The sequence below is a fragment of the Thalassophryne amazonica genome, chromosome 9, assembly GCF_902500255.1.
Source record: "Thalassophryne amazonica chromosome 9, fThaAma1.1, whole genome shotgun sequence".
In the NCBI taxonomy this organism is placed as follows: Eukaryota; Metazoa; Chordata; class Actinopteri; order Batrachoidiformes; family Batrachoididae; genus Thalassophryne; species Thalassophryne amazonica.
In genome coordinates this window covers 85,698,363-85,712,180 of record NC_047111.1, presented here as the reverse complement: position 1 = coordinate 85,712,180, position 13,818 = coordinate 85,698,363, and the positions used below count along the sequence as shown (strand labels likewise).

At 41.1% G+C, this 13,818-nt stretch overlaps 1 protein-coding gene across 2 annotated transcripts in view; it reads left to right on the top strand.

The window, feature by feature from the left end:
- Positions 1-13,818, top strand: part of LOC117517568 (neuronal tyrosine-phosphorylated phosphoinositide-3-kinase adapter 1) — a 112,561-nt gene that overhangs the window by 80,288 nt on the left and 18,455 nt on the right. For both annotated transcript variants that reach the window (XM_034178642.1, XM_034178641.1), the window contains exon 2: positions 1,622-1,857. In XM_034178642.1, the coding sequence (XP_034034533.1) occupies positions 1,670-1,857 (188 nt within the window). In that variant the 5' untranslated portion in view covers positions 1,622-1,669. The remainder of the gene's footprint in view (positions 1-1,621; positions 1,858-13,818) is intronic.

Below are 13,818 nucleotides of genomic sequence, written 5' to 3'. Positions count from 1 at the left end.
CTCTGCACCCCGGGTCCGGCACCACCTCCTGCCCGGATCATCGACGGGGAACCGGCTTGGACCGTGCGCCGGCTCCTTGATGTCCGTCGAATGGGCCGGGGTTTTCAGTACCTGGTGGACTGGGAGGGGTACGGCCCCGAGGAGCGCTCCTGGGTGAAGAAGGGCTTCATCCTGGACCCGGCCCTCCTGGCCGACTTCTACCGACGCCATCCGGACAAGCCCGGCCGTGCGCCAGGAGGCGCCCGTTGAGGGGGGGGTCCTGTTGTGTGGGCCGCTGAAGAGGAGGTACTGCTGGCCCACCACCACCAGAGGGCGCCCTGCCTGGAGTGCGGGCTCCAGGCACCAGAGGGCGCTGCCGCCGACGAAGGCTGTCAGGCTGACAGCTGTCACCCATTACTAGACACAGCTGACTGCACTCAGGACGGAGTATATCAGCAGGACAGCGTCTCCACCTCAGTGCCGAGATATCGCCTTGAGATTAAGGTAACCTACTCTGCTAGTATATATTTTGAGGACTCTGATAAACCTTGCTAAACTATTTCAGGACAGCTGATTACAGAAAGCACCTTGCTTGGATAAGTACTCACCTTCCTGCTTCATTATTTCAAGAGGTGGAGGCGGCTTCTCCCCTCTCCGTCTACTGGGTGCTGTCGCACCCATACCTGTGTGTTTGTGCTCTTTCCCGCCAGCAGTACCGGATCCGACGAGCGAAGGCAGTGGCCACCTGGGAATTCGGGACTTGGCGGTTCCAGTACTCCTGGTTTTCGGTGGCAGAGGAAATCTGGGTGGTTCCGGTTCGACGGGGACGGACGTCTCCTACCTTCGAGCCTGCCCACACAACACCAGCAGATTTCGACTTACAAAGTATTAATTGTTGTATTGGTTGTGCCCTGTTCACAACAGTAAAACTTGTTATTCACCTTTCTCTATTGTCCGTTCATTGCGCCCCCTGTTGTGGGTCCGTGTACCTACACTTTCACAACAGTATTTAAAACAGGTATTCTCACAAACAATAATTTTATATTCCACAAGTTACAAATTACATTCACACTGTTGAACCAGTGCAGTTCATTCAGGTATTTATAGGCAGCAGCTCAGAGTTATAAACTCTATGGAGGCACAGGTGAGAGTTGGGTATATAGCTGGGTATAAATGCCAGCACGACATCCAGACGATGGAACTAACTGCTTGAACAAAAGTGCTATATTTACTACCAGCCCGTGCATTTTAGTTTACTACAACTGTGATCTGCTTTTTAAATATATCTATTTTTCATGTAAAATATGGCAATTGTAAAATTCAAAAAATTATAGCTATGCTGAAACAATAAATATTGCAATCTACACTTTAAAATACATAATGGCATCAAAATCATAAAATGTGCTGTGTATTATCATATTTTATTAAAAATGTATGATATTTAAGACCAGAAATGGCAACCATCCTGGAAAATCCTTAAAATAAATAAAATAAATAAAACAACAACAAATAAGACGAAGCACATCATGGCCAATTTTGGTTCTTGTCTGACAGTTTGAAAGATCCTTCTGATATTTGGCGTTATCTGCCCCAATATATTGATGATTTACAAACATATAATGTGGTTTTTCATATTTTTTAGGTGAGTTGGAGGAGGCTGCCTGCAACATACGTCCCCTTCCTCTATACCATGAGCTCTGGCTCTGCCCAGGATGTGGCAGTCGAGCATTTCCTGCGTGACATAGAGCGGCGAAGCAAGCGGCTACACTGCGCTGTGATAGGCTGCGAGGAGGAGCGACCCCGTAGCGACATGAACCTGCTGTATCGCAAGAGCCGTCTGGACTGGAGGCAGAGGGACCCGGAGGGGAGTAAAAAGAGGTGAGAGGTGCATTAAGTGTGTGGGAGGACATTATGGTTCACCTCGGAGGGGATATAAATCTCTTAGCCGCTGTGAACCAGTTTAATTCCAGACATGCTCTTGAAGAACATTTGCATGGCACTACTTTTTAAGGGATGTTAATATCTGTTCTGCTGATGAAATAAACTGTGGAGTTAACCAAAATGTCAACAGACCAAAAGGTATAAATGGTATAAATATAACGCAATACTAAAATACCACTGTAAAAAAAAAAAAAATAGTTGAGAATACTTCAAATTTGCAGGCAACAGTCTGCACTAAGACTTTTATGTTGTGCCAATGATGAACTATATACTATAACATATATTTCATCATCGGCACAACATAAAAGTCTTAGTGCAGACTGTTGCCTGCAAATTTGAAGTATTCTCAACTATTTTTTTTTTTTTTACAGTAGGCCGGATGAGCATTGTCTTGTTTATAATTTGCAGTTGTTTAATTGGTATCCCAGTGCAAACTACAACCCCAATTCCGGTGAAGTTGGGACGTTGTGTAAAATGTAAATAAAAACAGAATACAATGATTTGCAAATCCTCTTCAACCTATATTGAATTGGATACACCACAAAGACAAGATATTTAATGTTCAAACTGATAAACTTTATTGTTTTTGTGCAAATATATGCTCATTTTGAAATGGATGCCTGCAACATGTTTCAAAAAAGCTGAGACAGTGGTATGTTTACCACTGTGTTACATCACCTTTCCTTCTAACAACAATAAGTGTTTGGGAACTGAGGACACTCATGATTGGGTATAAAACAAGCATCCCAAAAGTCTCAGCTGTTCACAAGCAAAGATGGGTCGAGGATCACTTTGTGAACAACTGCATGAAAAAGTAGTCCAACAGTTTAAGAACAATTTTTCTCAATGTTCACTTGCAAGGAATTTAGGGATTCCATCATCTACTGTCGATAATATAATCAGAGGATTCAGAGAATCTGGAGAACGTTCTACACATAAGCGGCAAGGCCGAAAACCAACATTGAATGCCCGTGACCTTCGATCCCTCAGGTGGCACTGCATTAAAAACCAACATCATTGTGCAAAGGATCTTACCGTGTGGGTTCAGGAACACTTCAGAAAACTATTGTCAGGTAACACAGTTCGTCGCTACATCTACAAGTGCAAGTTAAAACTCTACCATGCAAAGCGAAAGCCATACATCAACAACATCCAGAAAGGCCACCGCCTTCTCTGGGCCCGAGCTCATTTGAAATGGATAGACGCAAAGTGGAAAAGTGTGCTGTGGTCTGATGAGTCCACATTTCAAATTGTTTTTGGAAATCATGGGCGTCGTGTCCTCCGGACAAAAGAGGAAAAAGACTATCCAGATTGTTACCAGCGCAAAGTTCAAAAGCCAGCATCTGTGATGGTATGGGGGTGTGTTAGTGCAAATGGCATGGACAACTTACACATCTGTGATGGCACCATCAATGCTGAAAGGTACATCCAGGTTTTGGAGCAACACATGCTGCCATCCAAGCAACGTCTTTTTCAGGGACGTCCCTGCTTATTTCAGCAAGACAATGCCAAGCCACATTCTGCACGTGTTACAACAGCGTGGCTTCGTAGTAAAAGAGTGCGGTACTAGATTGGCCTGCATGCAGTCCAGACCTGTCGCCATTGAAAATGTGTGGCGGATTATGAAGTGCAAAATATGACAACGGAGACCCCGGACTGTTGAACAATTGAAGTTGTACATCAAGCAAGAATGGGAAGGAATTCCACCTACAAAGCTTCAACAATTAGTGTCCTCAGTTCCCAAATGCTTATTGAGTGTTGTTAGAAGGAAAGGTGATGCAACACAGTGGTAAACATACCACTGTCCCAGCTTTTTTGAAACGTGTTGCAGGCATCCATTTCAAAATGAGCAAATATTTGCACAAAAACATTAAAGTTTATCAGTTTGAACATTAAATATCTTGTCTTTGTGGTGTATTCAAATGAATATAGGTTAAAGAGGATTTGCAAATCACTGTGTTCTGTTTTTATTTACATTTTGCACAACATCCCAACTTCATTTGAATTGGAGTTGTATTTACACAGAAACAAACCAGAGTTAACAGGTAGTGAGACCAGCCAGTGACTTCACCACGCTAACGTCCACAAGATGTCTTGTAAATCACTCCAGAGGTGTTATCAGATTACAAAAATAGCATTTTCAGTTTTAGAAGTGTTTATTTCTCACTAGCTTTTACATAATATATGAGAAACATGTTATATTTACCCAGAAATGAAGAGGATTTGGAGTGCCAGAGACCAGCTATGATGTCATAGTGCCGCGCTACTCTGATTGGCTGCCATTTTGACTTTTTAACCTCTTAAAACAGCTCTTAAAATAAGTCAAGGTTAGCCATCTCTGAACTTGTCCAAGATCTGTGTCCCAAGAATGTTCCCTGTAAATTTGAAGACTGGCAGTAATAAGAATGGACTTATGCTGAGCACAGACAGACGGACAGACACAAAGCAATACCTGATAGCCATATTTTGATGGCCTTGGGTAAAAATGAAGCAATTTTTCTGAGGATGTGCATATCTTAACTTTTATGTAACATCTTAACTTTATTGAAACCATTTTAACTGATAGCTGTTTCTAATTCTATACTACAGGAAGTAAAACACAAGAAGGCAAAATAAAATAGTAACTGACAAAGAAAATACATCAAAGTCTGCATTTATACAAAAACATTAGGGCATTTAAGACTTTTGCACCAGGACTGCAACTTTCAAAATTCAGGACTTTATTATTGTAAATTTTGACCCAGGAGTACAGCCACAGACAGTGGGCCCAAGGTCAACATGTGTGCCAGGTTTCGTAGCCCTAGCTCAGTGTGATGCTGTGTTAGAGTACAGATACATCTTGAGATTTTCATTACATACGAGGGGTGATTGAAAACCAAGAAGAAACCACACCTGAATTAATGTAATGTTTTATTTTTCAACATAAACTCCATGTAAGGTCACATGTTTTTTCCAGCGTGGCTGCAGTGCCTAAATACCGTTCTCATAGAAGGTCTTATCCTGGAACTCAAGGACGTTATCCACTGCAGATATGACATCATTATCTGTATTGTAATGAGTTACAGCATGATGCTTTTTCATGTTTGGAAACAGAAGTCCGAAGGAGCCAATTCAGGTGAATCAGGTGGGTGCAGAACAAGTTTGAAGCCACATTCATGAATGGCAGCCACAGTGATGACCAATATGTGGACCAGAGCATTGTCCTGATGAAACAGAACACCTCGTCGGAACATTCCACACTACTTGTGCTTTATTTTCTCCTGCATTTGTCGTAAATGGGGAGCATAATTGCCCCCACTGATGGCCTGTCCCTTCTGGAGATAGTCCACCATTATGATGCCCTCAGCATTCCAGAAGACAGAGGCCATGACCTTTCCAGCACATGAGACAGCTTTGGCTTTCTTCAACGGGGGAGAACCCACATGTTTCCATTGCTTCGACTGTTGTTTGGCCTTCGGTTCAAATTGATGGATCCAGGTTTCATCAATGGTCATGAGTCATTGCATGGAGTTATCTGCCTCAAAAAGCTGAAGATTCTCCCTGGACATGTGGAACCTTGTGTGTTTCTGATTGGCTGTGAGAAATCTTGGGGTCCATTGTGCTGAAAGTTTCGTCATTCCCAGTTCTTCCATCAGAACCAAATGAACTCTCTCCTGGGAAATGCCAACAGTACTTGTTATTTGACACTTACTTACTCTTCTGTCATTGAGGACCATATCATGGATTTTCTGGATCATATCGGTGAAAGTGGCAGTTCTGGGTCTTCCTGATATTGCTCCATCTTTGATGCTCGTTCTGGCCCTCTTGAATTCAACTGACCAGTGTTTAACTGTAGCAAAAGATGAGGCATCCTTCCCTAATGTCATTACCATGTCCTCATGGACATTCCCTTTTTCGTGAGATACTAAATCACAGCACGCCCACCAGCTTTGTCCATTTTACCAATCTGACACACCCCTACACACTTCACTGAAATATTGTAATATCTACAAGATTGCACCCAGGGAGTCAAACTTTCACATATTCTGAAGAGAAATGTTGGTTTCTTAGAATACAAAAGATGGAGAACCACACCCTACTTTTTTCTGGGTCAGGCTCAAAACTTTTAAATCAACCTTCATATCTAATCCTTGTCTGATTTGACGGTGACATACTGTGCTGTTTTCAGTTCTTTGTAGCAACAAATGGATGGTGCTGAATTCCTTCCACACACTGATTAACTTGGGTAACTAGTGCAGCACTCAAAGTCTGAACAATCTGCCAGATCCATAATGCAATCTGGATCCAGACCAAACTGAACCGGTGTGCCACATAAGCCATTCAGTTTTTAAACGTAGTATCATATAATTTGAGCAATGTTTGTGTGTCTATTTGTTCCCTTGCTCATCTCATGTCCTTTGTACAAGTTCCACCAAACTTGGTATTTAGATGGTCAGTCCCAGAATTGCTCTATAAAAGGTTCATTTCAGCAAAAGTCAAGGTCATTGGAGTCAAAACTCAAACTGTTTATTTTCACTCTACTTTGCACCAAAAGAGGTCAAATTTGCAAAACGTCAGTCTTCTGGGTTAAGGTCAAGGTCGTCATATCTGTGTGTTTGTTGACCTACTCCTCCCAGGTTCTTTAGACAGTTTCTACCAAACTTGGTGTGCAGATTAAGTTCCACCCCAAAATTGTTTAAACGTTTCATTCTAGCAAAGGTGTTATGTGTTATTTATCTGGAAATTTTAAACAAGAGTAACCAGAAATTTCTGACATCTGCCAATCCGGATCCGGATCACCTCCAAAATTCAGTGGAGTCCTCCATGCCCTAATACATATCTGTGGTGCAAATTTGGTGAGAATCCTTGAAGTAGTTTTGCTGTTATCCTTCGAAGACTATATAAAGTGAATCTTAATCCACAATCCGGATCCGGATCACCTCCAAAAGTCAGTGGAGTCTTCCATGCCCTAATATCTATCCCTAGTGAAAATTTGGTGAGTATCCGTAAAGCAGTTTTGACGTAATCCTTCAAAGCCTATATAAAGTGAATCTTGATTCAGAATCCAGATCCGGATCACCTCCAAAAGTCAGTGGAGTCTTCCATGGCCAAATATCTGTCTGTGGTACAAATTTGGTGAGAATCTGTGAAGCAGTTTTGACGAATCCTGCAAAGCCTATATAAAGTGAATCTTGATTCAGAATCCAGATCCAGATCACCTCCAAATTTGAATGGAGTCTTCCATGGCCTAATATGTATTTGTGTTGAAAATTTTGTCAGAATCTGTGCAGTGGTTTTGATGTAATCCTGCTAACAGTAATCCTTCAAAGCCTACAGTTGTGCTCAAAAGTTTACATACCCTGGCAGAAGCCATTTTTCAGAGAATATGAATGATAACACAAAAACTTTGTTTCACTCATGGTTACTGGTTGGGTGAAGCCATTTATTGTCAAACAACTGTGTTTACTCTTTTGAAATCATAATGACAACACAAACTACCCAAATAACCCTGATCAAAAGTTTATATACCCCTGTTCTTAATACAGTGTACTGCCCCCTTTAACATCACTGACAGCTTGGAGTCTTTTGTGGTGGTTGTGGACGAGGCTCTCTGATGGTAAAGCTGCCACTGAATATGTCTTGGACTTTATTTACATTAATTACAAAACAGTATGGCACTCTATGGTAAATTTGCATGGAGTAGACAGTTCTCAAAAACTGAGTGACTGTGCAAGAAGTAGAAGAGTGAGGAAAGCCACCAAGACACCCAGACAACCCAGGAGAAGTTATGGGCTTATGTGGTTGTGATTGGAGAAATTGTGCACAGTGTAAGTTTTGCATTTTGTATCACTACTCTTAGCTTCATAGTGGAGTAGAGCAGAGAAGGATTTTCTTTCACCAGAACAGATCAAATCCAGGCTTGCATCTCAGATGTACCTTCTGGCAATTTGTAGCTAAACTTTCAGGTCTTCTTTTTAAGAAAATCCTCCTCTATACCACTTCATCATGAAGATGGATAACTGGTGATACAAAATGCAAAGCTTGCACTGTGCATAATTTCTCCAATCACAGCCACGTAAGCCTATAACTTCTGGGTTGTCTGGGTGTCTTGGTGGCTTTCCTCACTCTTCTCCTTCTTACACAGTCACTCAGTTTTTGAGATCTGTCTACTCCATGCCATATTATTTGTATTTCTTCATAACTGATGTAAATAAAGTCCAAAACATATTCAATGTCAGTTTTACCATCAGAGAGCCTCGTCCAAAACTACCACAAAAGACTCCAAGCTGTCATTGATGTTAAAGGGGGCAATACACAGTATTAAGAAACTTTTGATCAGGTTCGTTTGGGTACTTTCTGTTGTCATTATGATTTGAATAGAGTAAACACAGTTGTTTGCCAATAAATGGCATCACCCAACCACTAACCATGAGTGAAACAAAGTTTTTGTGTTATTGTTCATATTCTCTGAAAAATGGCAAAAAAAAAAAAAAAAAAAAAAAAAAAAAAAATCTGCCAGGGTATGTAAACTTTTGAGCACAACTGTATATAAAGTGAAACTTGATCCAGAATCTGGATCTGGATCCGTATCCCCTTCAAAATTTAATGAGTTCACAAATTTGGTGAGAATCCTTGAAGTAGTTTTGCCGTAATCCTTCAAAGACTATATAAAGTGAATCTTGATCCATAATCCGGATCCAGATCACCTCCAAAAGTCAGTGGAGTCTTCCATAATGTAATATCTGTCTGTGGTACAAATTTGGTAAGACTCCGTGAAGCAGTTTTGACGTAATACTTCAAAGCCTATATAAAGAAAATCTTGATCCACAATCCGGATCTGGATCACCTCCAAAATTCAGTGAAGTTTTCCATGCCCTAATATCTATCTGTGGTGAAAATTTTATCAAAATCCATTCAGTAGTTTAAAAACAAAAACAAAAAACCTTTTTTGCAGTGGTAACTGTAACAGGCAGAGATCTTCCTGCGTAGTTTCTGTGGGATGGAGGACTGGTTGATATAATAGATGCAGTGCCTGTTCAAGCGCTCCAGTTTGGCATATTTACAGCATGTCGGTCTGTGAATGCATCGCTTCCATCTTTCTGTTTGGAAGTCTTCCCACAACTCACAATTAATCTTTATAAAAATCATTGCAGACTGCTGCGCTGGCTTTTAATAATAATGAAAGACATCAAAGCATGAAAACAATTCAGCTTATAATAGGACCACTCAAGTACTCTGCATGCATCCAAACAGAACACATCTGAGCGTGTTTCAGGAACGGAGCTGCAGTGGAGAGGATGGACATCAAAGACAGCGGTTGGTACAGAAGCAGTGCGTTCTGACTCAGAGCGGTGATTAGAGACACTCATGTTAGCAGCAGAATTCAACATCATGGCAGCGTGGAGATGGTGGATGTGCAGGGCAGTGAACGGGACAGCGAGGTGTTATGAGCGATGAAAGCAGGACCGGAGCAGCAGAGGTGAGAAGCAGGACGGGACCGGTGATGATTATGAACAGAACGGGGTCTCGGAAGAAAATGCACGCAGGGACGAAGGGATGGAAACCGAAAGGAGGCGGGGCAGGAGTGGCAAAGTTGGAGGAACGATGGTGGAGATATAAAGGGCAGTGGGAGACACTTTGAGAAGTGAAGACTCTCACAGGAGAAATAGTTCTTATAAAGCGGTGAGATAGAATGATAAATATGTGAGTTTTAAAATTCAGGACTTTCTTATAGTGATATGTGCAGATAAACTGATCCCAGCAGTGGTTATTGTTGGGTGGAAACCTTTCTGCAGCCTGAGTTCTAATTATTTGACAAACAGAATTACTGAACAAATGGACAATGACGGCTCGATAAAAGACAAACAAGAACAGCACCCAGTCCACTCACCCAGGCCTTGGATTACATTTGCTGACCTTCTGACCTAATTAATATGCTAATTATTTATTGGCTATTACCGTGACCAGTCCACCTGCTTGGACGACACCTCTGCCACCGTGGTCTGAATTGGCTGTGGAGATGTAGCTCCAAATCCTTTGACAGGAACAGACTGCACAGATAGATACAGACAAGGCCGTTCACCCTGCGAACACGTCAGTTTAACATATTTGACAATCATGTGATGTGACATAAATTTTAAGATTTACGACTTTGCTTACAATTTTCAAAGCACAAAAGTAAAACAAACAGCGAACAGACATTATGAGTGAAGAAGAGGACCATTCTCCGGGTGAATTTTATTACACTGATGAGTCTGAACTGGAGGAATTAACAGCAAATGAGCTCAAAGTGGACATGCAACATGGAGACCAACAAGATGAAAACACAGCTCCGAACAGCCATATAATATATATATATATATATATATATATATATATATATATATATATATATATATATATATATATATATATATATATATATATATATATATATATATATATATATATATATGTATATATGTGTGTGTGTGTGTATGTATACGTACATCTTATATATTATCCTAGCTCATACATTCTGTACATTTTGTAACATTGTATAGTGTAAAGTTTTATTATATTACTTGTTTTACTGCTCTTTTTTTTTTTGTCTTTTATGTTAGCACCAAGTACCGCAGCAATTTCCTGATGTTGTGAACTTGTTCACTCATATGGCATTAAAACTTTTCTGATTCTGATTCTGATGCTCGGTTAATAATCCTTTAATATTTCACCTTACGATTGCTCATATCACTTTTGACCTTGAAAGGTCAAACTCAAGGTCATAAGTGCTTTTGTCAAATAGTTACATTTCACCTGCAAAATGAAGTCTTACTTTGTACCTTACCAAATGTAATGGTCAAAGTGCTTTGCAGTGATGCCTCACATTCCAACCTGGTCTCACAGCAAGTTGTGCTTCAGCAGCACGAAATATACATTAATCTATTGGTTTGTGATATTGTGACAAAAAGCACCTCATTTTCATCACGGCAGCACAAATTCATTCTCATTCATTCCATTATGGCTGCATGAAATTAAAGGTGAAGCGGGGGGTCGGGGGTGGTTATGGTTAGGGTGGGGGGAAGGAGTAAAATTAGGTTATGGTTAAGGTTAGAGTTGGGGGTGGAAGTAGGGTTAGGAATAGTGAGTTAAAAAAAGCTGCGTCACGAAAATTTGACTAATTTTGTCACGGGGGCACGAAAAACAAAAAACAAAAACAAAAACAAAAACAAAAACGTGAGACTGGGCTGCACATTCACACACTGATGCAAGGATTCTGCCATGCAAGGCGATCATTACATACTGAGAACAACTTAGCAATTAAGGACCTTGTCCATGGGTCCTCAGGGATTTTTCAGTCTGATAGGTATTTGAACTGAAGATGCCCTACATAGCCCACCACCTTAACCACTTGACCAAATGAATACATATAGCATAAAATGAAATATGAAAATGTAGTGATGTTAACATTATGTACATTTATATACATTTGTAGAGCAGCTGTATTCTTGTAATAAAAATAGCAAAATATTAATGCACACACAATATAAGTATATAAGGTATCACTGAATTAGTACTAATTAATTTGCATGATTGTGTCAAATATGTTTCATCTGTTGTGTTTATATAACATCCATCAGAGGTTTTGTTTTTTTCTGGTGGATTGAAAATCCTCTACAAATGAAAGAATTATTATTATTATGATTATTATTATTTTTTATTGTTTTATTTATTTATTTAGTTTGTAAGAGTAGGTTTTACTCGAGCCTGATCCAGATCCAAGATTCCCCCTTACACTGTGATGGAGGTATGCACTCTAATTAGTGCACTGCTGTTGTTTTGAACTGAACCAGCAAACACTGTTGACTATTTCAGAAAGATATTTTATGTGCTTGGGAAGACAAGTGCTTGAGACAACAACCCATAACTTAAGGCAATCAATTAAAATGTCACATATTGTACAAAATGTGTCAGCAAGGTCCACCAGAAGGAGGACACGTACTCATTCAACATCGCCACTTAATCTTAACCCATCTAAAATTTTAACAAGTGCTGATTTATTCATGAAAATGCTTTTACACATGTACTGATTCAGCTTGTTAAACATAACCCACTCTTAAACTTTGCCCTCAAATTGTAAATTAGAAACAGGCCAGTAGCTGCTTAGGGCAAAATTACCTAAACTGAAATCTTCTGCAAGAGATTTATCATCACAGTCTCAAAGCTTTTGGGAATATCTCAGCCTGTTAAGAGCAGCCAGTATTTGTCAGTGGGTCCAAGTATAAAGCCTGCAAAGGTGTTGATCAAAAGGCAGCAGAGGAGTAGCAGAACACCAGTGGATGTGGATTTCTATTTTTATTTCCAGTGCTTACTGGGAAGAGTGGCAAGTTTCAATCGATAAGTCATTTGATTTGGAGTATGGCAAATGCAGAAAATTGTGTTACGCTACAAAGATGAATGTTCATATTTAAATATTCTGCTGCTTTTATTTATTTATTTTTAAATCATATACCATATTTTCCTGAGTTTCCTAATTTGGGCATTTAATTCATATAATTTATTAAAATTAATTTTACAAGATCTATTAATGGTTGAAGTCAACACAGCAGATCAGGTGATATCAGACATTTGCACAACAATTGGATCAGACTGATGAACTGATCACAAGAAAGAGCTACTGCTATTTAAATTAAAAACAAAATCACAACTGTCCACGGGCTCTAGACTGGGTAGTGTTTATGAAATAGGTAGCTGACATTTTTGTGGTAAGGGTGGTAATAAATTAAGCAAAGCTTGTAAACGGGTTGCAATGGCATGTGAGTCCAGAATGTTTTTAGAACCTTAGACCCCGACGACTTTGAGAAGAAGAACTCAACCCTTTTATTTCTTGTTAGTTATGTCACTCTCACTCATCTTTAGCCGCTTATCCAGGATCGGGTCGTGGGGGCAACAGCTCCAGCAGGGGACCCCAGACTTCCCTTTCCCGGGACACATTGATCACCTCTGAATGGGGGATCCCGAGGCGTTCCCAGGTCAGTGTGGAGATATAATCTCTCCACCTAGTCCTGGGTCTTCCTGGAGTCCTGGAGGCATCCTCACCAGATGCCCGAACCACCTCAACTGACTCCTTTCAACGCGAAGGAGCAGCGGCTCTACTCGGAGCTCCCCACGGATGACCGAACTTCTCACCCTATCTCTAAGGGAGACACCAGCCACCCTCCTAAGCAAGCCCATTTCAGCCGATGGTACCTGCGATCTAGTTATTTCGGTCATGACCCAACCCACATGACTACAGGTGAGAGTAGGAACGAAGATTGACCAGTAGATCAAGAGCTTCGCCTTTTAGCTCAGCTCCCTTTTCATCACAGCAGTACAGTACAGCGAATGCTCTGATGAATGAACCAATCCAGTGAGAGTTGGAGATCACAGGCTGATGAAGCCAACAGGACCACATCATCTGCAAAAAGCAGTGATGAGACCCTGAGCCCACCAAACTGGAAACCCTCCTCCTCCCGACTACGCCTCGATATCCTGTCCATGAATATCACAAACAGGATTGGTGACAAGGCGCAGCCCTGGTGGAGGCCAACCCTCACTGGAAACGAGCCTGACTTACTGCTGAGCACCCGAACACAGCTCTCGCTTTGTGAATACAGAGATTGGAGGCCGGAGAAAGGACCTCCTCACTCCATACTCTCACAGTATCTCCCGGTACCCAATCATACGTCTTCTCCAAGTCCACAAAACACATGTAGACTGGGTGGGCATACTCCCAGGCACCCTCCAGGATCCTTGTGAGAGTGAAGAGCTGGTCGGTTGTTCCATGACCAGGACAGAACCCGCATTGTTCCTCTTCAATCAGAGGTTCAACTATCGTCCGAACCCTCCTTTCCAGCACCCTGAAGTAGACTTTACCAGGGAGGCTGAGTAGTGTGAAGC